This window comes from Epinephelus moara, chromosome 8, assembly GCF_006386435.1.
Source record: "Epinephelus moara isolate mb chromosome 8, YSFRI_EMoa_1.0, whole genome shotgun sequence".
NCBI lineage: Eukaryota > Metazoa > Chordata > Actinopteri > Perciformes > Serranidae > Epinephelus > Epinephelus moara.
In genome coordinates this window covers 15,181,236-15,206,430 of record NC_065513.1, presented here as the reverse complement: position 1 = coordinate 15,206,430, position 25,195 = coordinate 15,181,236, and the positions used below count along the sequence as shown (strand labels likewise).

The following is a 25,195-nucleotide window of genomic DNA, read 5'->3' as shown; positions in this document are numbered from 1 at the left end:
AGCGTGTAAAAATGTCCCGGGGGTCTCAAAGGAGGCGAGAACAGGGTGAAATTATGTAATGACCGACTGGTGTGAAAACATGTTTTTACACGCTTTGTATCATGTAGAGCTATTAAAATATTCATTTTTAATTATGACAACACAAGATGAAAAAACATTTGTTGTTCCATGAAGTCCTCCTAGTCACACCAGTGCAGACTTTTTAAAAAATAAAAATAAAAAAAAATGCCAGTTTACATCAGACCGTGACACAGCCTAGAAAAATGTTTATTGTCTATGAAAATGGGACAAAATTCAATGAGGAGGAATTCCCTTCATGCTCAGTCTGCACTTCCTCGCGGTCACTGGGAGGGTCTGGAGGAAGATGATTGGTCTGCAAGTGGGCCCCTTTTGCCAAGCCCACAGCATGAGCATGTATATATGCACTTACAGATGCCACAGTCAGGGGAATAAGGAAGACTGAGATCAGTGATATCCAGCACAGCTTGTTATCCTGCCATCCACCTGAGACTGGTAAGCTGAGACAAAAAAATATGTTTAGTTTTTGATGAATGATCTTAGAGAAATTAGAGATGGATTTTGTGAATGATTTGGCACAAACACTTCTCTGCTTGTCTGTTCCACAGTGAGATGAAGACCCAGCAGCATCTTCATGTGGCCACTCCAGTAAGGCAGAGCCTCGCCCTGACTAAAGTAGCAGGGACCTCCATTTACCTCAAGCTGGATTCATCTCAGCCCACAGGATCCTTCAAGATCAGAGGCATCGGACACCTCTGCAAAACAGTGAGTAGGCCTAACTCTCTGCTGATCTGAGGTGATGCATTTGACCTGTGTTGTGGCTGAGACCCCCAAATATTGCTAAAAAATATAATGCAAACAAAATTGCTGTGCCACGACAGGCAACCAAATACCACTGTGAGAAATAATCATGAGCAAATATAATCATAATTATAAATAAATGTGGCAAAGGGCCATTAATATTCAGTTCCTCCAGGATTTCACAGGCTGTTTTTGGGATTGTTGTGCAGTGAAATGCCTTACCACTGGTGAACAACTGGGAGCAACTGGGAGTAGTTTTCCTTGAGGGCTTTCTACCAGAAAAGGATTTCTTATTTAAAATTATGGGGAGAAAAGTTGTGATTTGAGTTAAAATGAATAGATCTCTGGATCTCTGGGGAAAGCTGCAAAGAAAACTTCCCATGTTACTTGACTGAGACCCCAGTGGTGACTCAGTGGCTACAGTCATGGGCTGAGATACTTAGCATAGATCCAAATGAACCAGTACAGACCAGTTTTGGTGTGTCACTTCCAGTCTGAACAATGAGATGATCTGCTGACCCACATTTATACTCTGAGACTGTAAGATGTTTGCTATAATGTTGTTTTTTCTTGCAGTGGGCAGAGCGAGGATGTGAGCGGTTTGTCTGCTGTTCAGGTGAGCACTGAAGATAAACAAAACAAGTTGTCTTTGCCGCTGTGGGTGTGTTTCAGTGTGTGATCTCTGACACTTTTGGTCCCAACAGGAGGAAATGCCGGTATGGCAGCAGCTTATTCTGCCCGTCAGCTCGGGGTACCTGCAACCATAGTAGTTCCAAGTGTTACACCGAACCCAACAGTGGAGAGGCTGAAGGACGAGGGCGCCACTGTGGTTATCCACGGCAAGGTTAGCTAACCTCATGTGCTGTTTGCTATATTCTTTACATCAGTTATATTGAATACACTGGAATACATGTAGGTAATGGTTTAATTTTGTGCTCACATGTTATTTTTATTTTTCTTCTCCAAATCATTGCACATAGAAGAGTCTGAGAATGCAAAATGATTCATGAGATTAAATGTGTGTCTTTCAGGCTCTGAATGAAAGCATTGAATACGGGCAGCAGCTTGTGGCAAACAACCCCAACTGGATATTCATCTCTCCCTTTGATGATCCCCTCATCTGGTGAGACAATCTCAGTCTGTCTGTCCATCAGGGATTATGACAGCACGTACATTACTATGTGCTGTGCAGAAATTCTGGCATAGTAATCTATCTGTCATGTGAGAAGATAAGAGAGGGAGACATGATAAGACAGATTCTTCTCTACTCTAAAGGAAATTAAATTGTTTTCAGATGTGCCAAAGGCTGATACTAACACCTGTCTTATCATGCCATGTCATTCATGCTTGTGCACAGAGCAGCTGCAGGAGCTGCATGAGGTGTTATGTTAGATACAGTACATGTTGTCTTATCAAAGTGCTATCTTTGATGGGGTTGTCAGATAATTCACTCACACACGTCACAGTCGAAGCGTTGCACACAGCTATAAATTACTGACATGACAGGCCACTTGTGTTATGACCAGCATTTTATAAGCATTCAAGATAGAGTTATGAAGGGAAAAGAAAAAAAATCAGGTTGTTTCCTTCTTCACGTTACACTAAAATTTAAATCAAATTTCTAGGAGACTGACAGGTTGTGTGTGTATGTGTGTGTGTGCAGGGAAGGCCACACATCTCTGGTGAAGGAGCTGGAGCAAGACTTGAAGGAGAAGCCGGGAGCAATCGTGTTGTCAGTGGGAGGCGGAGGCCTGCTGAATGGAGTGGTGGAGGGACTGCGTCGTGCCGACTGGGCTGACGTGCCCATTGTAGCCATGGAAACCATGGGAGCACATAGCCTCAATGCAGCAGTGAAAGCTGGGGAGTTGGTCACTCTACCTGAAATTACCAGGTATAAAAACATAATCATATGTATTATACTCAAATAATAACACAATCCCACATTTTTTCACATGGTTTCACTTTGTGTGTCAAAGACTCACCTTTCCTTTTGCCCTCTAGTATTGCAACCACACTGGGCCTGACGAGAGTGTCTGCACAGACTTTTAAACTGTTAGGCAAGCACACAGTTTTCTCAGAAGTAGTCACAGACCAGCAGGCTGTAAAAGCTGTGGAGCGCTTTGTAGGTAAGTACTACCTGCACCTGAGCCCCTGAGCAGATACACACCAGATCTAAAATCAGCTGTGACACTGATCTCTCCTGGTGTCTTCCTCCAGATGACGAGAAGGTCCTGGTGGAGCCTGCCTGTGGTGCTGCCCTGGCAGCCGTGTACAGCGGCATTATCAAAAGGCTGCAGGAAGAGGACAAGCTGGCGCAGCGCCTGGGCCCGGTGGTCATCGTGGTGTGCGGCGGCAACAACATCAGCATGGAGCAGCTATGGAGGCTGAAAAAGCAGCTTGGTGTTATCTAAGGGGGGCGACTACCTCAGGTCTTCCTGGCCTTTCCCTTATTCCTCCATCAGCTGGTCTCAATCCATAAACCCTCTCGTTCATGTGCTCCATAGACCGAATCATTCCAGACTGTGAGACTCTCCTGAGCACTGACGCTGACACATGTGAGATTGAGCTACTGGACAGATTTTTTTAAAAAAATCCTGTATTGTGATGCTGCTCTGGTAGAGATAGTTTTTGACTGGAGAGACCTCTGTGAAAAATAATAGTAATACACTGACACATTTAGGCAGTTATTGTATTAAGTTTGCTTGATTGTATTAGGTTTGCTTGTATGTTGTTCTTTTGTTTTGTACATTGAACTGTATTCTTAAATTAATAAATTATATTTCGTAATAATAATTTCTTTGCCTTGTCAATTTCATATTCATGACTGCAGATAGGATGTTAAATATAAATGAAACCACGTCCATACAACATAAGCTTTAATCAACACTCATACAATATGTGAATAAACTTCTGGTTTAACCTTGCTTCCAGTTTTTCTGAGAGATTTCTATAAGCACAGTTTTTGTGCTAAAACTCGGGACAAATAAGCCAGGCTGATATTAGCATGTTGCAGATATATACTGTTGGTGTATACGTTGGCCAATAAGTAACAAAAAAGTGTAGCATAGAAATGCCGAACCAGGTGTGAGGTCATTAAAACTCTGTCACAACTGAACAGTCACGCTAAACAGGTATCTTGGTCACAACTTAAACTAAGGAAACTAATTCAAGATTGTTTGCTTATGTGATGTATTTATGTCAGTGACGGATGATATATCATTATGAGATTATTACCAGATGTGACACTGTTGGGATGGCTGGTGTTGTTTTCACCTTGTGAGTCCGCTTGTATCATTGTGGCGAAATGTGGTCCTTGTGACACCAGCTGTAGCAGGAACTACCACAGCAGCTCTTTTTGCCAGGTGTTAATGTCTGTCTGTCTGTAGACACATTTTGTCAACATGATAGCATTGCAATCATGCAAGATGCAGTCACGAAGCTTTACAGACCTGTGTAGTGGAGGTCAAAATGAAGGTCAAGTGAAAAGATGATGTGATCTGAGCAAGAAGGCAGGAAATAGGAGGGTAGGAAGTAGGGAAGGGGTCATTACCCCTCCTTTTTACGCCACTGGCCAACATTCATTTGAAGTTATGGATCGCTGTATCGTGGCTGGAATAATCTCATTGCATGATGATGATCTCTGAGCCGAGCTGTAGTTTCGACTGTAAATTTCAAAGGCTAGACATATCAAGTGTTTAAAGAGTGCATCATTCACCAGTTACATTTTTAAAACTCTTCATAAACTGGACTCTTTAAAAGACACATCCAAAAGAAAATTAAACTACTTCATTCTATAAGATATGTGTGTCTACATAGTGTACAGTATAAAGTATTGGATTTGCTGTGTAAACCACTGGAAGGGATGTTTACACAGTGCATATTTAAAGTTATTATTTTGGCTACAGCTTAATTACAATCTCCCCCATACCTAAACTATTCATTGTGCAACAATTAATTAATACCTCTGGTGTCAGCAGCTTACTTTCTAATTAAGTTCCCTTCTCCTCAGTGAGTGCTTTGGCACGCAGGGTGCATACAGAATTATATTCTTGAGCAGCTGTGATCCCTTATGAATGAATGGGTAAAATATTACAGGTTTAAATTAGACCAAAGCAGAGAATTAATTTAGTCAACCCAGACATCTTAATATGATTTTTGTTTAGAGGAGTGTTTTCCGGCCAGGTCAAGTGGCCTCACGGGCTCAGAGGCAGAAGCTGTGAATGGGTCAGTTGCTTATCTCATGGCGTTTCCACACCTTTTAATTCCATTCATTCAATTGGCTGGATTGTTAGGGATGTGGCACTTTTCCCAGTTGCTCATTGGTCTGAGTGTCATTGAAACAGGGGTGGTGTCACAAAGACGGGAGACAGCTGTATACAACCAGTCAACGTACTGAAGACATTCCTCGAATTCCTCCTGAGTAACCTTGTAGATTTGGTATTAAAATAGTATATATGAAGATAACTCCACCAATAGAGACCGATGTTTCTCGTTGTTAAATCATTTTCTTGGAGGACAACCTGTTTTACATGACACACCATTGGTACTCCACAGTGTAGCTGAGCTGGGGGAGCTACGGTATACACATAATATATATCTCCTATCAACTGAGTTTGCAGTGTAACATGAAAATATCTGAATTGGTTTAATTGTTGCTGATGAAACATTCCTTCTTTTGTTGTGGATGTTTCCCTTAGAATATAGCATATAATGGAGGCGCTGAGTGGACAGCGTGACAGTGTGAGATCCAGCTCGAACTGGCCTGGCCCGGCATTTACTGCTTTGAAAAGGTGTCTGGTTTACTGCAGTGGTGATATAACCAGAGTCAGTTGCAGGGTCCTTGCGTAAAGGCATGTCCTAAAGGAGGCAAAACATGCTTCAGAGGCACCATTCATCATGATCAACACTCATTGTCTGTGTACACAAGTATGCAAATGAGCGATTTGGGAGGAGGGGGGGTTTGCAGTAAAAAACATCCACTTATGAAACATGCTTTTCCCCAACTTATCTGAGCAATATCTGAAAGAAACTAAACAGAAATGGTGGGTCCATTTGTAAAATACATAAAACAGGACAATGGAATTTGTACATGAAGACATTTCTTTATTGTGACACAGAAATCTCAAATGCCATCTGATTCTTTACATCTGTATAATCCATTTTTAGATATGTTAAGTTTCTGATGTGCAGAGGTAAGACAGTAAAAGTTAAGTTAATGCAACCATAAATAATTGTAATAAATATCAAGTAAATGTACAGCACACATTTTTATCGCAACACCTCTTTGTATGGATATGTCCTTTTTATAACCTTATCTACACCCCCTCAGGAGGAGGAGGAAGTAGAGGAGAGAGCGTCCCTGTTAGCAGCGGTATATCACCCTTCAAAAGAACTGAACCAAAAACCAAAACTCGCAAGCAATTCAACAATCCAATATGCGTCAAATGTCAATCCTGTCGGGTGTGTTTCAGTTCTATCCAAGTAAAATGGCGATTTTACTCACACAAGAAAACATGTTTCACCATGAGTAGAAGAGATTGAATCCATCTGAGTACAAGACAAAGGTGATAAGATTACTGGTATTTCCAAAATTCATAAAAAATAACAACACAACAAACCGGATATCCAACAGACATCGCCTAGTTTGCTCATTTTTAGAATCTTTTCTTGGAAGAGTAGTGCAAACCAAAAACAAAAATTATAAAGTGAAGTGAATTAGCAATTCATAAAAACTGCCATCAAACATAACTTCAGTCTATTTACATTTTTTTTTTTTTTTTTTCAATTTAATTTTTACACAACTAAACATTTGGTTATGGGTAAAATAAACAAACAGGAAAAAAACAGCAGAATCCTGTTTTTTTCTCAATAAACAAAACTATGAAAAAGGCAGAACTCAAGATAATCCGCCGCCCCTCCCCCAGTGTATGTGTGTAGATTGTGTATATTTGGGGAGTGAGGGGGGATTGTTGCACATTCAGTAGCAGTAGCACACAAACAATGTAGGAGAGCAGCTCACAAGAACATCTTCTCCTTATCGCTTTCACAAAGCAACGCAGGTTTCACAAACCTGAAATGCAAGCACATCCGAACCAGCAGGCCTCTCCTATCGTCCAAACTACCTGACCTAACATGCCGCCAAAGCTACTTGGATATCGAGAAATCAAAGAGCAGTTTCATAAACTAATAGATTAATATGACTTTTTACATGATTTAAATACCCTCTCTTCGGAGACTTGGATAAAATGTATTCAGTTTATATAGGCATAAGTTAGTTTGTCCATTAGCAGTTCGTATTTTTAAAACAGGCAGTAAACTACATATTATCCTGTACAGCACTTGTTCACATCTTCTGCCTGCTCGTAGCTGACGTGGTCAAAAATAGGCAGCGTCACACATTTCCTTTTTTTCTGGTAGTAGTCGTACCTCCGTCTCAGATAGTTCTATGGAAATCATGGGGTTTCCTTTCACATAGCATCATCCTCTGGAGAGAGGCTCCTACAGCAAAGGCATGTTTCAGAACATCACCCCAACAGAGGGGAGACAGAGGGAGGCAGCGAGGTTAAGCATTAGGAGAGGGAAAATCGGTTTGTTGCTTTCACAGCAATGCAAAGTTCTGCAACTCATAGTTTTAGTGAGACCTTTCAACTAAAATGTTACCACAGACAGAGGGTTCAGCAATCAGGAATAGGCTCGCAACTGTAAAGTGCTGATCTGACGTCATCCTATTGGGTTGTTAAATTCACAGAACTTGACTGAAGCTTGTTGAACCCTCTATTAAAGGTACGGGAGGGAAAAAGGCAAATGAAAAACTGCGTCACAGTCGTTTAACTTCAATGCCATCCTCAAACTCAGTGCAACCAGAACGGACACTCATTAACAGTGTCAAATTATCTTCCCTGAATTCCTCACAAAAACAAACATCCAACACAATCATGAAACGTAGTATCGGTGTAAACTGCGATAAAAATAAAAAAGCAGGGATAAACATGCAAAGCTTATTAGCCACCAAAAACAAAATTAAATTGAATTTGTGGTTTTGTTGGAGCAGCTGAGCAAAAAAGGACTATGGTCTGTTCAGAGGGAGGTCCAGGAGTGTGTGTGTGGGTGGGCGAAGGTGTATATGCTGGGGAGCGTGGGGTTGTCAAGTCTTCTTAGCCGCTGAGAGGGTCCTCGCGGTAGTGGATGGCATATCGCAGTTTGTCCAGCATCACATCCAGAGAGGTGTACTGGGGCAGTTTCACCATGAACATACAGGTCTCCACGCGAATGTAGCGCGAGTCTGGCTGACCTGGAGGACGAAAAACAGGAAGGTGCATTACAACAAAATCACCTAGTGCTTCTCCTTGCGTAACGAGTCCTGTTGTATATGTTTGTTTACTACTGGAGTTTTAACATGAATCTGCAGCAGCCAGTGAGTTGAAGTGTAGCAGCTGTTAGCAGTAATAAACTTGTCTAGGTGATAAAAGTGTTTAACAAATTTTATCTGCAGTAAACCCTTGTAGACAGATCCCACTTCTGTAACAATGTTAAGTTCACACAACAGAAACAGTTTGTTTCCTACATAGAACAGCTTCATATGTCTACGTGTTTACGCAGACAAACCTGTTTACAAACCAGACAAGCTGTGGTAAACAACATGTTCAAAGTCTGTCATCAAGGCTTCAAGGCAAGACAAGTTGCTTTGATAATAACAGTTGTTTCTTCACTTAGAGGAACAATATGAAATGAGTTAGCAGCGCTTCGATTCCAAACACAGCCCTGTTGAAACCTAGTTAGCCATTACCTGCAGCTCCATCAGGAGGGGCGATCTTCATGGGGTACGGGGGAACGTGGGCGGTGTCGGGCCCCCCGTCCTTGCAGGGGCAGGTGAATGGTATTCGCTCCTGGTTGCAGGCAAACTTAATGAATTTGCAGAGCTCCTCTTGTGTGAACATCTCCAAAGCGGTCCAGAAGAACTCGATGTGCTGGTCGGTCTCCATCAGACCCACCTGATACATTGTGTGAGCCTACAGAGGGAGAGTAGGGCATACTTTGATTAGATTTGATTAATGTCAGACTGCACGACTTTTCAATCTATTTCACTGTCGCAGACAAATCTTCAATATCAGAATAAAATCATAAAAGCTTTGCTAGAGCGGTGGCACACTCTTGTGATCTCAATCGTTTGGTGTAAGGTCGTCACAAAACTCATCTTGACGTACTGACAAAAAGAAACATATTCAACATTATTTATAGTTTTTAGTCTTAGCTCATGCGGATACTAAAGTTCAATGATGTCAACATTATCAACGACCAGTAGGTGTGCTCTTTCCAGCACCAAACAGGAAGCAACAAACCAGCAGGACAGTAAACACGGAGGGGACTCAGGGGAGGCAAGAGTCTGTGTTTAATTCCGCATGTATCTGCTCCACTAACCTGCAACTACATTAGTGAGAAATTTTTACATTTGAAATGGTTCGCCTCTTATTCCCATGGTTTCCTCCTACTAGAATACTGCAGCTAGACAATAGAGACTGGGAATAAGTTGAAGCGACAAAATCCAAAATGTTAAGCTTGTACACACATACAGTTTATCTTAATGGATTACATTGATGTTGAATGGACATGAATACTGTCGACATATGACACCTTTTATTTTGTATCTCTAAAATGATGTGTTTTTACAGACATGTAGGGCATAGTAAATATGTCATACTTATCAAAGGGAGTTTGACAGAATATTTTCCACCAAGAGCAGGATGGGAAATAATCTCAAAAGAAATCTAGTTGTAGTCTTGCAAACAGTGACCTTGCAAGATCCTCAGTCTTTACAATGTCTTATATTCTGTGACAGTCTTTAGATGTGAGGGGGTGTCAGACTTTAGTCTTTTAAGTCTTTTCCAAGTCTTTTAATGTACAGTAGGCACTATACTAGCCTGTAAGAGAATAATGTGTTTGTCATGTAAACCAATGACATATATATTTGTGATTGGCCGAGAACAGGTTTGGATAATATGTGGGGGTGGGAAACCTTTACACTTGCTTTGTAATGTAGTACAAACAGATTTCAACAGGGACACAAATGTATGTATTACCTTAAGGAACTCCAGGTTGATGTAAGGCAGGCCGCAGGTGCGTAGCTCCATCTCTAGAGGGCTGAGCATGGTGAGCAGCTGTAGAGGAATAATTGAGCTGAGCCCCGCACGCACCGCTGTCATACACTCCACGTTCTGCAGCTCCCTCAGACGAAGGCCCCGCACCGCCCGCGCATACATATCCTTGTTCTCCCAGCTTAACCAACATAAATGAGCACACCATAAATAAAAGATGAAGACATTAGACTATAGTGAGCTGGGTCTTGTAGATAAATGCAGTTTAAAAAGACAATGACAAGAAAACCCACACTGCATGAAGTTAATCATGTGGGTAAGTTTCCTGTACCTGACAGTGAGGCTGCGACCTCCCTGACAAAGCTCTACCTCCTCGCCTGTCATAGTGACATAGGTGAAAGTGCAGCAGGGCCGGCTGGGGGAGTCGGGGCTTTCTCCTGAATGGTGCTGGGAGGAGAGCTCAGCACATAGGGCCTCCAGCTCCGTCTCATCACTCGCCTGAGGAGTCGAGAACAGACGTCACGTTAAAGTCTCTAGAACCCTGATATTATCAGAAAAGACATGAAGTATAGACCACTGGTCCCTTACATTTTCAAAATTCTTGACATAGTTGTAGGTGAGCACATCAGCTTCCTGCAGGTCCTGCTCTGTGTCAAGGGACTCACCCACCAGACCCTTCCAAAAAGAGCCCAGTAGGTCCAAAGGAAGTGGCACATCTGCGCGGATGGCTATACCAAGAAGCTGACCAAAGAAGTGCAACAACTGTTCCTCTGCATAGCTGATGGGGCAGGGCGTCAGGATGTACTTCCCCTGGGAAAAACAAAACACAACTATGAATCATATTACATCATCTGTGATTAACTTTGTTGTGCCACATATAATTCTGAGAAAAGCTGTATTCTTGTTACTGACATAACACTGTAGTTTTGTTATAGCACCCCAAAATTTCCTCACAGCTTACTGTGAACGTTTTCAAAGCCAAAGCATTAGAACTGTAAGGAAACATTGTGATTTCAAGCAGTGATGGGCCAATCCTGACTAGGACATAATGCCTTGTCGGGAGGAACAAGAGTGTCAAATACAGGACATACTGAAAACATGTCAGATCCTGAAAAAGCGTACCTTGTTACGGTTGGCTGCAGCACTGGGGCAGGGGAGCAGCAGGGAAAGAGCAGAACTCTGTAACTCCTTACACACCTGCCATAGGAAATGTCTGAAGGAGCCACCTGGAGAGACAGATTCATCAAAGCTACAGTTAAGTCGGAAAAAAAATCTTGACAAGTAAAAGACTGCAGAGCTATACAGAAAAAAAGATGTCAAGGGGAAATTCTAACTTGTGCCATGAACTTCCTCTCCAGTGAAGCGGATGTTAAAGGCATAGGTCGGGTCTCCTCCACTGGCCAGTTTCACACAAAGCTGGGACGACGGCATGCAGGACAGCTGGCGTGCTGCCTGGCAGAAATACGTGTTCTCTGATGATCTGATCTCACCTAAAGGACAAATAAGAAAAAGAATGTTTGCAAAGATCCACTGCGAGCGATATGAAATGGGAAACAATGAACATGTGGTCAAGTGTAAGGAATCCATACCTCCCACAATCTCTAGTGGGTCCAGTGTAATCTCTGGGGCAGCGTGGTCAGCTGTCCGCTGTACTGTTGCATTCAATACTCTGTTCATTACTGTGACCTTAGTGTCGTAGAAGATCAGACCTGTAATCGGTGATGAGTGTATAAGTGAAAAGATCTGATCTCATTTATCTTTCAACAAAGCAGGTTTCCTGTGTAATAATCTGGCATATATTGCCATGGCATATATTCTATATATATTCTGTACATATATATATATATATATATATATATATATATACGACATGTCCCCTTGACCTGCTAGATCCTGCTCACCTTTGGCCTCACATAACAGTGATGCAATGCTGTTCTGATAGGTATGTGTCTGTCTCAGCTCCACTAGCGGTAAGAAGAAACTTTCCAGGGTGTTGTTGAGGGACTGTAGCAACGCAAAGCGCAGGCGCAGGCTCTCCACGGGCACATCTGAAAACACACAGAAAGTCAAATATACTAAATTATAAAACAATCAAGCAAACGTGACTTACAGTATGTATCAAGCACGTATCTAACACTGTGAATGGCATTGTGTGCATTGGATTCAACAGAGAACAACAGTAACAGCAGGATTTTTGCCTTTTTAATCATCTTGTTTACTACACAGAAAGTAACAAACAAGTGGTTTACTTACTGAGCAGGCAGGCCACACGAGGATCAGCAGTATCGCCAGGGTCCAGGTAGGCTTCATGGGGGTGTAGTCTGGCTGGTGTGATGGCCAGGTGACGGCAGAGTCTGTTGATGTACTGGACCAATGCTACATCCATTTCCAAGGTCCACTTCCTGCAGGCCTTCTGGGCATGACGAGTGTCTATACAGGTACACCTGGTACAGAGGACAGCTGCTGTTAAGTAGAGAACTCCCATAATGTTTAGTTCCTTATGTTAATACAATAACAGTCAGTAATTTATCAAAGACTTACAGGTGTTTGAACATGAGATACACTGAAATATCTGGACCATCTGGATGGCTTGAATGTTTTTAAATTGGACTGACTTTACAAATTTTAACACTGGACAAAGTGAAGATTGTGCAACTGCATTTTGTAAAAGTACACACAGTCAACAGATACTCATCATAAAAGGAGTTAGACTGGGAAAATGTGGTCATAACATATTGGAATAAGGTAAAATTAACTCTCATTGTTTACTGAAGCCTGCTACTATAGGAGTTTAAATAACACCATTAGCATACTTTGTTATTTCGTATCAAAAATCTGAGAAATTGTCCTGAAATGACTGTATGACAATGTCATACTGCATTACACTTAGATGACTAGTATGAAAATGAAGAAGGACATCAATTTAAAATCGCATTCTATGCTTGGAAATTTTGAGCAGTAATATATATCAGTTATCAGTATTTTAGTATTGGTATATTTACCAACTCAAGATACGAGAAAAATTTATCTGTAATTGTATTTGTGCATCTTAAATGTGTGCATCCTTGAGTTATTTTGGACGGTATGTGCAAGTCTTACATAGTGCACTGTACGTATAGAGTATACAAGCATAATATATGTATGAGTGCATGAATGTATATGACTGTTCAACTGTATGTATATATTAGTATATGGTTATACAAATAATATGTACATATACTATTATGTTTTGTTTGTCACTGTGTATTATGTTGTTGGTTGTTTAAAAATATCAACAAATAAAAAAACACTAAACAACATTTTTCTGTTTTTGAGAAGAGAGACATTTTGTCAGAACACAACATGTCTGGTTCCCGGGCAGCTCGTGCATGTGATGATATTTGAGTAATAGCAGTCTGAGTGCTGGTTATTGGGGTCTTGACTTTCCCCAGGCTCACCTTTCAAAGTGTAGGTCATAACCACAAGCCAAAATCGCCCTCCAGACACTGCGGATGTCCTGCTTGGCCCGGTCAACAGCAAATTTATGGAAGCCTTCAAGTGTCAGGTATTTCTCCTCTGGGACTAAAGAAGACAAAATGGTATGTGAGGGCAGCTTGGTTTCAAAACAGGAATCAGATTTATTCTTGTAGGGTAGTAAAGCGTCATAGTAGGGCCCATCAGATGTTACCAGTATGCAAAATAAGCAGTCTGAAGATATTGCACCTTCAGACTGCTTATTTTGTCTGACCAGAAACACATTTAATTTTCAGTTATATAAAACAAAGACAAAAGCATAAAATCACTCCTGTCATTGGACTGATCAGTTTATATTTATTGTTTCATTATGAAACCCAAGTTTATGTGAAGAAAGGGAAGCAGAGCAAAGTCACTTTAACACTGCACCATGTAGCTACATGCTAATGTCAGGGAAACATGCAATCTTGGTCACAGATTTTGTTTATTTCTCACAGATTTCTGACTATATTTTTGCTTGCACATGTCTGGTTATTAAGATTTTGGTTTTAAAGCTTTTATTGGTGATTTTTCATGGTAGAAAGTGCCACCATACACGGTCACAGTCATCTTCCCTGGCTGCAATGACAATGCAGAAACACCAAAAGCGCAGAAACAGAGAGAGCGCAGACACGGAAGACACAGGAACGCTGACCAATCAGAGCAGACCAGGCTTTTCCCAGGAGGAGGCTTACAGAGACAGGTGCTAAAAATTAGCATTTCAGACAGAGGGTGAATACAGGTATTCCAGCACAGGCAGTATGAGGGAAAAAGCATTTTTTTTGTTGTAGAAACCAAAAATACAAGTATGAACCTGAAATAGGTCCTTACTGTGTAACCGATTTAACACTACATTAACCTGACTTAAGTGTGTGTAATTACTGCCAACCTTCAGCTTTCTTGGCAGGAGATTTTTCCACATCCTTCTCATCAGGTCTAGATTTCTCAGGAGATTTTGGCTTCAGGACTGTCTTCTTCTCACTCAGTGCAGTCCTGGCAGAGGCAACAGACCAGGAAATTTAATTAATTACTGTGTCAGAGTTTAAATGTACCTAAACCTGTGCTTAAAAACAAAATACTCACCTGACACTGTTGAGCACAGACTTTTCCTTGGTAGGGGGTTTGGTGATGGGCCTCTTGGTGCTCACGACCTTGCCCTGGTGCTGCTCTTTTCCTGCTTTGCTGTATTTATTTTTATTGGGCTTGGGAGTGCCATACTTTCTTAGAATCTGATACAAACAAATCATTTTGACACACGTGAATGTACATACAGTGTTAAGTGTTAAAAATGTACTTGTGGTGGTTGAGCTCAGAGGGAAGCAGGGGGGAGCTGCAAAATGTTACACTTGAAAATTGACCGCAAAACAGGATCACTGGATAATACAGCAAAACTGTGAATGACATTAACTCAGAGCATTTTTGAATGTTTGCTGCCAATGTGTTACATACCTGAGTAAGCTGGTCTTCAAGTACTTTCTTTGGAGGCCTAACATTGGTGAAGAAAGTATGCAGTAGGTTGCCAGGGGTCTGAGCATTGATCTGCTCCTTGCTGAGGTAAATGTCAGACACTTTAACTGGCTTGGCCTGTGTGAGGCTGAGCATCTGCTCTGAGTGCACGCAGCTCTTGAAAATATCTGTGAGCACATCTCGTGCTCCAGGAACAAGCTTGTCACCTTAAAACATGGAGATAGATTATTTAAGATTTGGCAGATACTGGCAGAACTAATGTCAGTGTGTAAAAGCAGAATATATGTAATCTAACCTCTGACTGACTTGTCCAGGAAGTAGTCTTCAAGTGCGGAACTTCCCTGTGTGTCAAACAGGCTTTGGTTAACACTGGAGGCTGTGAGGATCTCCTCATTGGTCAATTCCATAAGTTCCTCTTCTCCTTCCAGACTGGACAAGCCAATCAGATCACTGCTGTTGAAAAGACTGGCACGGATCTTTTCCACTTTGGCTCGAGAACGAACCTGTGATTAACAAAAGAAAGACAAGCGTATTTCCTCAAAACAACACAAAATCAAACACCTTAGATCTATTATGGTGCTCTTATCAACTCACCTCAATGACAGCATAACCCTTGATGGGCCTGGCCATGACTGCATTGCTCTCCAGTGAAGTGACTGTGTGCATAGAGCCCCCATCTGACACTGACGGTGTTTCTGCACTGTCGAGAGGCTCCCCCAAGCTCCCAAGACTCCCCAGGCTTCCTGTACTGCACAGGGAGGTATCTTGACTCTCCTGACTAGAAACGGTCTGGGGGTCTTGGGGGCCCTGCTGAGGGTACGTGACAGCCGAAGCTGCAGCAGCAGGGGTGAGGGGCGGAACAGCTTCCTGATCGACAGAAAGTTCACTGGCAGTGCGGGACACTCCCTGAGAGGAGCTGCAGATCGACGTCTGGCTGGTAGAAGCTGAAGCGCTCACGCTCATAGCTGGAGTTACGCTGCTGGAGCTGTCAGGACTCTCAGGACCTCCGTTGTTGGAGAAGGGGCGCTCAGGTTCAGGTCCCGCTTTACCATCCTGAGGGCTAGAAACCCCAGCTCCAGTTTTGGGCTTCTTTGGGTCCTCTTCCTGCAGAGGGATGAAGACTTCATCTTTGAAGAGCCCTCCATGTGCGTTGCAAGCCCTGCGGATAGCATTACGAACCACGGCCTCCTCCAGGTGCGTGGGGATACCTGAGAGCACCAGCAGGCGGCTGTGGGCAGTGGGACCCACCAGGGCGTGGCAGGCATCTGTCACTGCATCACTGGTCACACTTAAGCCCTGCGGATCCTTATTGGCGAGATGTCGTAGTATCATGAGGAGTGTGAGGCAGCGGTGGAACCACAGCATATCCTCAGGTTTACTACCCGCCATGTTCAGCAGGGCACTGTCACTCTCTGACAACCGCGCACCTCCACTCCCCCGTTTCCCAGAGACTGCTGCTGCCACTGCAGCCGCTGCTCTCTCGCGCTTCATCTTCACCTTCTTACGTTTAGATAGCAGACTGGGGCTCTGTGGCGTCTGGCCCGGGGACGATGACGAAGATGATGAAGAGTCACTAAGGTTAGGGGCACTGGTGGAGGACAGGGCTCCCACTGAAGAGCCGCCAACATTGAGGGGAAGCGTCACCTCTGCCACAGCCAGACACACCTCCATCAGAGCGTGGAAGTAGGTGGAGAACCGACTCTGCTCCGCTCCCAGAGCCAACGCTACACCGCCAGATGATGACCCCCCTGCTCCAGCGCCTCCAGCAGTCCATCCCTGAGTCTCCCGGTCGTAGAGCTTTCGGAGCTCTGTTTGCAGGGCCATGAGCACTGCAAGGCAGGGGTTAAGCAGCAGAGCAATGGAGCTGGAGAGACCAGCAGGGCTCTTGCGCTGCTCCAGGTGGTGGATCTTCCGCAAAAGCTCAGCCAGTAAATGAAAGATGAGCTCTTTTATGGAGGGAGCCAGATCAGTGGTCCAAAGCAAACCACCTAAAACAATACGAACAATGACACAGAAAACATTTCAAGTTGTTAAAATCCATATTTATGTTTGGTATGATTTATCTTGCAAGTTCTTTTATGATTTATTGAGCTAGTAGTGAAGAATAATGAATATGCAGGTTTAACTAGTTCACAAACACTACACATTTATAAGATTGACATTTTATTACCTTGTAAGTACAAGAAGTACAAGAGTTTATTGCAGTTTTGAAAAACCAAGCAAAGACTTAAAAACCCACATCAAAAGAGGTATTATATTTTATTTTTTTGACTTCTTAATTTTGCTTTTTTACTGAGAATATACACCAAAAAGCATTAAATAATATCCAAAGGTCATAACACAAAATCCGTGTGTGTCTGCTGGATAATTGTGAAGAAGGATGGGTTGCATTAAATAATGTATACAGCAACAACAAACAGGTTAATACATTAAGCTCATTAAAGTGCTGTTGTCACCGGTGGTCAACCTACCTAGTAGTTCGACCACCTGCAGCAGCACAGACGAGGGCACTGTGTCCAGCTCATCCTCTGATCGCTCACTGTCCTCCCCCAGTTTCCATGTCAACAGCTGTTCAGCAAATGCCATGGCCAGAGGAAACTCCAATGGCAAGGAATGCAGCACCAGTACAGCACCAGGAGGGGGCGACACCCCTACAAACAAAACAATAGGATATTTAATGCCATTTCATCTTGTCTTGTTTTTTTTTGTTTTTTTTTTAACAAAACCTTGAAGCAGCCTGTGTGAATCTTTCTCTGGGAGGTGGATACTCACCCAGTTTGATGTGCACCTTGTCAGTGGGTATGATAACAGAGGGGTATTGGTTGGTGGTGGGAGGGGGAGTAAGGCCTGTGTTGGTAGGTGAGGCATCCAGAGGATAACACACTGCCTCCATCAGATTTAGCTGGCCATTTCTGCGTACTTTGTGACCCAGGCCATACACCATGACTCGAGCCCAGGGGGCCTTATAAAGGCTGGAGCTAATGGAGTGGAAAAGACAGCAGGTTATTTTAAAAATTTTACAGGAAGTGGATGTTGAACACTTCTGAGAAACTCACTCTTTGCGACATCCTAACTGGCTCTCCTTGCAGGATACGATCACAAACGCAGCACCTGGAAAGCTGACATCCATGCTAACCTTTGACTCTGTCACAGGGAACTCCTCAGATGTAAACTGCTCTGGTGCATTCTGTAAAATTAAACGAAATTATAAGAGAAGATTAGCGACATTACAAACTGGGGAGGTATCCAGGGGCATATTTATTAAATCAAGCACTGACCTGTAGAAAGCAGCAGATCTGCTTTGTGAGCTCCAGCAGGCTTTCCTCTCCTTGATGCAAGGCACGGGTGATGGCCACTGTCAGCCACTCCCGGATGGGCTGAGCATTGCCCTGGTAGAATAGTTCGGAGGGAGAGCAGCTTTGGCCCTGGAGGTTGTGGAGCACCGACTGAGCCAGTAGGATAGAGCTAGAACTAATAGTGCCATCTGTAGGAAGAACATCAGCACAATCAGCACAGAAACACAAACGATCATTAACACCAAATTCAGAGATCCAGCAATTTAAAAGAAAAATTAACACTCACCAGGGAGGGGAGGAGCCAGCAGCTGATTGGACAGCAGCTGCAGGTGCTCTAACGTGATGTCACGGATAGCAGGTATGTGGAATAGACGAGTGAAGGTGTGGGGATTCTTGGGGGCAAAGATGTTGAGCAAGGCCATACGACAGTATAACCGAGCCAGCGCACTCTCACAACGAAGCAGTTCCCTGCAGCAAAGCAGTAAAACAGACATTATACTGAGCACTGGTGCAGGAAGCATTTACATTTTGCTAATCATCTGTGGGTTCATACGTTACCTATGAATCTGAATGTTGCTACTGTCTAGTGAGACTAAGCCATTAGCTGCAGTCCGTCGTGATCCTGCAGGTGGGCGCTCCAACATCTCAATAGGGTACCAGTACCTCACTAGAACTCCCTCACTGCGCAGGTAGGTTTCCACCTGTACCAGCTCATTCACCTGAGGAAGTATAAGTAAACAACAAAGGTTATGGCTTTGGAACAGGTTAAGTGATACTGGTGATACCAGGACAGCCAAAAAAATATTTAAATGGGCCTAGGATAACATATGTGTAATATGTGTTGTCAATATAGGCTTGAAGAAGAGTTAAGTTGAAGAAAACTGGTATTGTATCTCTAAAGGAGGTGCTTAATATGTGTTTATATATGGTCAAACAAGTTTTGCAGTAGGTCTAAGTTAGGCATTTATTTGTGAAATTAAATAGGATTATTTTACTGACTACTTTAATTTTAGTGTTGTCATTAAATTTGAGTTTATTGACACATTCCCAATAATGACTCAAAACACTGAAGCATCAACTACTGTACTTACAGAGTCTACATCCAGCACCACGCCATGCAAACCAAAGGTCTTTAACATGCCCCGGATAGCAAACTTGGGCAGAGCTGTTCCTCCTGTGGTGGTGTTGGTATTGTTGCTGTCCGGAGAGCGGATGACCACAGTCAAGCCTGTGTTGGGTAAGCAAAATATCATGAAGATTAAGTAAATTGTACACTGTGTCAGCTCAAGTTTTACTATAGTGCTCTCTCACAATGCAAACTGAAATCATATTATTTAAAGTGATGAAGGTGAACAGTACCTTTGCGAACTTTGTCAATAGTGAACTTGTTGGCCTCATCCTTGATATCCTCGATGGTAGGGAGGTAAAGGTCACGTGGGATGCCACCATTCTCCTCATACAGGAACTCCACTGTCTGTCTTGCAATGTCAACCATGCCTGTTGTGACCAAAATACACCACAGAGACAAACATTGACAAAGTTGTTTATGTTTCAACTACACTGACCAAATGTGCAAAAAAGTCAAAGCCTACCTCATCATTAACACAAATATGCCTAGGCTCAGAATAGGTATGGTTGAGCCAATCTTTCATTCAAATAAACTTTGACATCAGCTTAACTAATTAAATAGGTTATTAACTTTGTCATTTAATTCCATGTCAAATTTAGCTGCGGTACTATAATTACTCCACCTTGTTCAGAGTTGTTGAAGGATGATTAATTTTACATTTACAACAGTGCCCCCCTTGTATGTTGCATCAGTGCACTGAAGTATTAGCCATAAAGTTAAAAGCACTTTAACAGTACTTCCTACAATATGTGTTACACTGGACATTAAGGTTATGTTTTCATGATATTCTTTCCTTCTTTACCTAGCTGCAGAGCTCCTTTAATTTGGTCCAGGCCAGATTTTCTCTCCGCCTCATTACGGAACCGCCTACGAATAGTGGGGAACACTTTGGTCTCCCAGGCCTTTACCAGCAAGGCATAGTGGTCCTCCTAGATTCAAACACAAGTCAAAATAAACAATGAAGAGTGCATAAAAGTAATTCCAAAGTCATTATTAGAAGATGAGAAATATTGAGGAGTGGAGAGCCCACTCACTCTTGGGACATCATCATCATCCTCATCATCACTCTCATCATCTGCAATAGGAGGAGGATGAGGGTCAGGTCCAGAGGTGACCAGGTTCTCATAGCTCAGTTCAACTTTGTAGTGGCACGACAGGTCGCTGTTGTACTCTGTACCAACAAGAAAAACACAAACAGAAAATGTGAGTTTAACAAATGATACACAAACATTGTATCAGTGTGGTGCACTCCCGACCTGTCTTTGTGGGATATTTATGCAAATTCAAAGATGTAAAGGAAAAACAAGCTCTTTAATGAGGGTAAGGCTGACGTAAAGGTGATAAAACATACGTTGCTGGGCAACTGCCACGGCGGCAATCCGACAAGGCGGTCCATGGGAGCCAGAGTCAGAGGTAACACTTGCACCTGCATCATTATCACTGTCTGAGGCCATAGCAAAGGGCAGTGCTTCAAAATTTGCACTTATTTCCTCTGCGAGGTCTACACATAAGTCGGCCGCATTTCTGTGTGCTTGGCCTTCTGCGTATGCAAATGGCCGGCTTCCAAAGTTGGCACGGATCTTTGAGTTCTACAGAACAAAGAAAAGCAAAATAGACAATTGACCACATTATTCTTTAGGGAAAATTGTGTAATTGAAGCAGCAAAGAAAATGATGCAGTGTAATACATATTAAATATAAGTGGTGAACCAAAATTTGACAGAAGTTCAACTATAAAGCTGTAAATGTCATTTTGGTCAACAGCAACCCACCTTTTTTTGAATGTGAACCAGGGGCCACATTCCACCAGCTACATCCTCAAGGATGGGGCCGAGCCGCTGGCCACAGTAGGTGAAGTAGACCCTGCCTTTAGGGGCCTGACCAGGGGGCGGAGGAGTGCCCTCGGAACGTTCCCAGCCTATTCCAGCCACATCGCCTGTGTTTATACAAATGTAAGGTAAACATTTTCTATAATGACTCAGGCAATGACATATTTTAAAACATGCCAACACTACAAACAGCTTGACTTAAGGAAGCAAAATAGTTTTTTTTAAAGAGCAGCTGGATATGATGAAATGCTTTTTAGGAGTTTAGTTCAAATCCATTACATATATTCCTGTATGGATTTCTACGCTGACAAACTGAGACAAAAAAGACGATAGATTGTATGTGAAGATAAAGATATTGTGTCTCCTGTCTCACCAGGAAGTAGAGCCACATCCAGCCTGACACTCTTCCACTGCAGCAGACTGGAGCCATTATAATGCACTGCCCTACCATTACTGACACACACACACACACACACACACACACACACACACACACACACACACAGACAGGAGACAGACACACAGAGACGGAACAACATAAAAGAGAAAAATAGCAGTCAGCACTCAAGTCAGAGACAGAGCAGTGGGAAAAAGATCTTGCAGTTCATTTGCAGGGAAACATACTTGTGGAAAAGACATGTGCCGACAGGATTGGTCCACGCTCCATCTCTCTTCTCTGCCTCGGTGGCAAAACCAAAGGACACAATCGGGCCACTGTCCTCCTCAGAGTCTCCATAGGAGACAATTTCAATCTCCCAGTAAAAGGACGGGGCCTGTAGGGGCAAAAAGAAGTAAACAGACTTTGGACAGGCTGCGGCACCAGTGCATGATTTTATCTCAGTAGTACATGTTCAAATAAACTGAGAGGGCAAATATTAATGCATGTGCCCACCTGAATTGGTACAGGACAGGTAGCGTAGATAAAGGTGCCTCTGGGCAGCCCTCCTCCAGCACTTGGATCAGCCAGGAAGGTGACAGAGGTCAGACGGGATGAGAACATGCAGGCACGGACTGGAGGGAACACTCTGGATGGACACCAAGTGATCTCCTTGGGCTGATGAGACAAGCACATCAAAGGAATAGGAGATGAGTCGGGCCCACAAATCTGACTATTTAATTTATCAAATGTCTTTGAAGATTGAGTTGAGGCTTGCAGCAGTATATGAATTTCATACTATAATTATCTTGCCTTCAGCTGTCAGTCAATTCCAACATGTACTCAACAGATTTGAGTGGTTTTCCACCAACACTTTTTTTAAGACTGAAGTAAGACTGTCTTTGATGAGGGAAAAGTTTGATTATCACCTTTTCTGTCTCTCGTTCTCTGTCTTCTCCCAAGATAAATGTGTATTTTCAGCTGCATCAAGTCCACATGTTTGTTACACAAGAAGGGATCTTTCTTGCATTTCTGGTTGGTTACTGCAACAATTAAAGTAATATAAACAAAACCTAGTGTGTGCTATAAATTTGATAACTCCCACCTGGCGTCTGTCTGTCTGCAGTGGAGGAGGAGGAGGCCGAGCGCAGTCCCGGTACAGCATTCTTACTCTTTCACACTGAGCCTCGACCATGCCGAGACGCTCCCCTGCACAAGATGACAAAACTCAGTGAAAGATGTATTACAGACCAAATGCATTACTCTGTAATGTGAAAGGTTTTGGGTGCTCAAATTATTTCTCATGCCAGTATGTATGGTATGCTCACCAGGGCTGCATTCCTGGGCGACCAGGTTAAGAACCTCAACAGCAGCAGGACACTGCTGGATGAACTCCTCACAGAAGGAGCTATCCTCCAGGAGCTGCGCCATCACCAGGCATGCCCTAAAAGCCATTAAAAACTTGATGATTGTTGTCCAGTCTATGGTTCTGCTGTAAATCTGTCATTACAATTTTTTTTTAAATTACATCATGAGACCAGAGTTTCAAGGGTTTCAGGTGTTCACAGTACACCAGATTAAAAACAACCCTAAAGACAGGCTGCAGCTGAAGGGGAATTTATATGAATGTTTACTAACCTGGTCCTGATTTCAGCCAGCAAGCGGACTGCAGCCATTACTGGGCTAGAGCCATCTCCTGTAGCTGGTAGAGAAGTGTGAATGGAGAGACTGCCCTCCTGTGGAAGAAGCATGGACTGCACTGCTTGTACCACCTTTTCTGTGATTGAGAGCTTATAAAGGGGGAGAGCCTGTTGGGGAAGAGTAGAGAGTGAAGTGAGATTTGAGCTGGTATTTTCCATATAAATAAGGACTGCTGTGTGTGATGCTGAAACTTGTACCTCAGATCTGGGTGTGCAGAGGCGTGATATTGGTACTGTCAGGATGTCTGAGGCTTGGCAAGCTCTCCTGTACTCGCAAGAAGGAAACTTGACTGTGGCAATTCCCTCCTGCTCATTGATGGACATAACTATGCCCACACTGCCCAGCACTCCCTTACCTACCACCTGCAGAGCAGATGAATTACAGAAAATATGTCAACATTTAACATTTAAAGTACAAAATGTGATTGCACCTAAGATGCAAAGTACAGCACAATTTGGTGTGAAAGTGCAGCATGATGACTAAATCTTCTCCCTCAACTAACCTGGACTTCAGAGCCGATCTTAATAGTTTCTTTAAAGCCCCCAAGGGCACAAAGAGCAGCAACAGCTTGTCTGCCAATGGCCTGCAGCTTAGCCAGTTTCCTGCCACTGCTGCTCCCATTCTCCAGAATACTCTCAGCATACTTCCCCAGTTGGGGAATAAACATCAGGGCACGGGACAGAACCTACAACAAACCAAGACAGAGAAATCATTAGGTCTAATAGAAGACAGCATCATATAGAATACTTATCATTTAAAATTAATGAGCATACACATTGTGATAAAGTCATACACATAATAGTCCTTTACTTTTTCAGCAGTGCTGGTCCAGATCTGAGCAGTGTTGGACTCTGGGGCAGTGAGCAGACTATGCAGCAGAGCAATGACCTCAGCAGCCATACTGTTGGCAACATGGCCACTGATAAATGGCCTAACAGGGTCCGACCTGTGCAAGGCAAATTTAGAAGTCAGAACAAGTCTGTCACGTGTACGGTCTGACCAGACAACCAGACACAAATTTACATGCAGTATGACCACTACTCGCTTATTGATACCTATAACTGAATGATGAAGACAGCTGGAGTGGACAAATATAGTTATTACAGCTGTGGTTATTCTTGTTTACTTACCTGGCCAGATCAGCATTCCTGTCTCGACACACAGCAGTCTGAGCAGTTTTCTTCTTGTCACCAGTGGTAATGCCTCCAGCGGTCTCCTGGGCTAGAGTCTCCACAGGTGGACCAACACTCACTATCAGACCAGACTGGGCCCATTTGTTCGCTTTCCTCAGGGCAGCAGAGGCCTCTTCTGTTATCACTTCACAACTGCCACTCTACAGAGGGGTTGAAATACAACAGCAGAGGTAAGGATGGCACTTGGTATAGAGCCACAGAAACACAAGCTCTCATATTATGAGTATATTTTGAATTCTGGATACATGTTTTTTTTTTCAGTAAAAATCCTACCTTTGTCATATCTCTGTCCATCTTTACAACCTTTTCCATGTTCGCTCCAGTGCCAAGCCGAAAGGGACGTCCCTCTGAGCTACTGCATTTTGGAGTTCATGAAAGAATGCCCATGTCACAGTCAGAAACCGAGACTAAGCTTGCTAATGTGAAATTTAAAAAAGATATCAGGGTCAACCTTACCTTAGAAGCGGTTGTAGAACCTCATGAGATGACTGGTCCTCTCTTTTGTGGATAAAGATTGACAGCTTGCCATCAACCGCCTCTCCCTCCTCCCCAACATCCTCAGACTTCAGAGCTCCTTTTGAACTGGCACGGGAAAGACTAGTGTCTGGCTCAGAGGAGCTAGGGGAGAGCAGGGTCTGACAGCCTGGCAAAGAGGGAACATTGTAAATACTAAATATTAGCAGGAGAAAGTATCTTCGTGACTATCCAGTTGCTTATCCAATATTGGCTCTTCTTTTTTTTATTTATTTATTTTTTTTTTAATAAAAAAGCATTTGCCTACAGGGGACACCCCCTTCCACAC

The 25,195-nt window shown here is 43.0% G+C and overlaps 2 protein-coding genes across 3 annotated transcripts in view; one reads left to right on the top strand and one right to left on the bottom strand.

The window, feature by feature from the left end:
• The first annotated feature begins 436 nt into the window (after window positions 1-436).
• LOC126394446 (L-serine dehydratase/L-threonine deaminase-like) lies at window positions 437-3,612 on the top strand. Its single transcript, XM_050051260.1, has 8 exons — window positions 437-513; window positions 627-783; window positions 1,396-1,435; window positions 1,524-1,663; window positions 1,851-1,942; window positions 2,483-2,710; window positions 2,821-2,945; window positions 3,037-3,612. Exons 2-8 carry the CDS (start codon window positions 631-633, stop codon window positions 3,228-3,230), a joined length of 972 nt encoding a protein of 323 aa, XP_049907217.1. The 5' UTR covers window positions 437-513; window positions 627-630; the 3' UTR covers window positions 3,231-3,612.
• A 2,971-nt stretch (window positions 3,613-6,583) lies between these two features.
• The window catches only part of LOC126393867 (probable E3 ubiquitin-protein ligase HECTD4), a 42,944-nt gene continuing 24,332 nt past the window's right edge, over window positions 6,584-25,195 (bottom strand). For both annotated transcript variants that reach the window (XM_050050262.1, XM_050050263.1), the window contains exons 37-76: window positions 24,850-25,036; window positions 24,667-24,748; window positions 24,331-24,533; window positions 24,011-24,146; window positions 23,703-23,885; window positions 23,398-23,562; window positions 23,138-23,307; window positions 22,828-22,943; window positions 22,605-22,708; window positions 22,016-22,177; window positions 21,748-21,896; window positions 21,497-21,576; window positions 21,067-21,230; window positions 20,647-20,884; window positions 20,330-20,466; window positions 20,098-20,224; window positions 19,526-19,663; window positions 19,258-19,394; window positions 18,725-18,885; window positions 18,453-18,634; window positions 18,149-18,354; window positions 17,927-18,057; window positions 17,643-17,848; window positions 17,342-17,521; window positions 15,465-16,858; window positions 15,166-15,373; window positions 14,853-15,076; window positions 14,487-14,632; window positions 14,293-14,396; window positions 13,349-13,472; window positions 12,165-12,355; window positions 11,813-11,959; window positions 11,501-11,620; window positions 11,246-11,401; window positions 11,034-11,137; window positions 10,500-10,721; window positions 10,243-10,409; window positions 9,897-10,092; window positions 8,606-8,828; window positions 6,584-8,110 (exon numbers count right to left, since the gene is read on the bottom strand). In XM_050050262.1, the coding sequence (XP_049906219.1) occupies window positions 7,974-8,110; window positions 8,606-8,828; window positions 9,897-10,092; window positions 10,243-10,409; window positions 10,500-10,721; window positions 11,034-11,137; window positions 11,246-11,401; window positions 11,501-11,620; window positions 11,813-11,959; window positions 12,165-12,355; window positions 13,349-13,472; window positions 14,293-14,396; window positions 14,487-14,632; window positions 14,853-15,076; window positions 15,166-15,373; window positions 15,465-16,858; window positions 17,342-17,521; window positions 17,643-17,848; window positions 17,927-18,057; window positions 18,149-18,354; window positions 18,453-18,634; window positions 18,725-18,885; window positions 19,258-19,394; window positions 19,526-19,663; window positions 20,098-20,224; window positions 20,330-20,466; window positions 20,647-20,884; window positions 21,067-21,230; window positions 21,497-21,576; window positions 21,748-21,896; window positions 22,016-22,177; window positions 22,605-22,708; window positions 22,828-22,943; window positions 23,138-23,307; window positions 23,398-23,562; window positions 23,703-23,885; window positions 24,011-24,146; window positions 24,331-24,533; window positions 24,667-24,748; window positions 24,850-25,036 (7,607 nt within the window). In that variant the 3' untranslated portion in view covers window positions 6,584-7,973. The remainder of the gene's footprint in view (window positions 8,111-8,605; window positions 8,829-9,896; window positions 10,093-10,242; window positions 10,410-10,499; window positions 10,722-11,033; window positions 11,138-11,245; window positions 11,402-11,500; window positions 11,621-11,812; window positions 11,960-12,164; window positions 12,356-13,348; window positions 13,473-14,292; window positions 14,397-14,486; window positions 14,633-14,852; window positions 15,077-15,165; window positions 15,374-15,464; window positions 16,859-17,341; window positions 17,522-17,642; window positions 17,849-17,926; window positions 18,058-18,148; window positions 18,355-18,452; window positions 18,635-18,724; window positions 18,886-19,257; window positions 19,395-19,525; window positions 19,664-20,097; window positions 20,225-20,329; window positions 20,467-20,646; window positions 20,885-21,066; window positions 21,231-21,496; window positions 21,577-21,747; window positions 21,897-22,015; window positions 22,178-22,604; window positions 22,709-22,827; window positions 22,944-23,137; window positions 23,308-23,397; window positions 23,563-23,702; window positions 23,886-24,010; window positions 24,147-24,330; window positions 24,534-24,666; window positions 24,749-24,849; window positions 25,037-25,195) is intronic.

Excerpts from the sequence above, each read along its gene's own strand:
- LOC126394446 (XM_050051260.1), top strand. The coding sequence starts at position 631 with ATGAAGACCCAGCAGCATCTTCATGTGGCCACTCCAGTAAGGCAGAGC. Across the intron at positions 784-1,395 it reads TCGGACACCTCTGCAAAACA|TGGGCAGAGCGAGGATGTGA; the intron begins GTGAGTAGGCCT and ends TTTTTCTTGCAG. Across the intron at positions 1,436-1,523 it reads GCGGTTTGTCTGCTGTTCAG|GAGGAAATGCCGGTATGGCA; the intron begins GTGAGCACTGAA and ends TGGTCCCAACAG.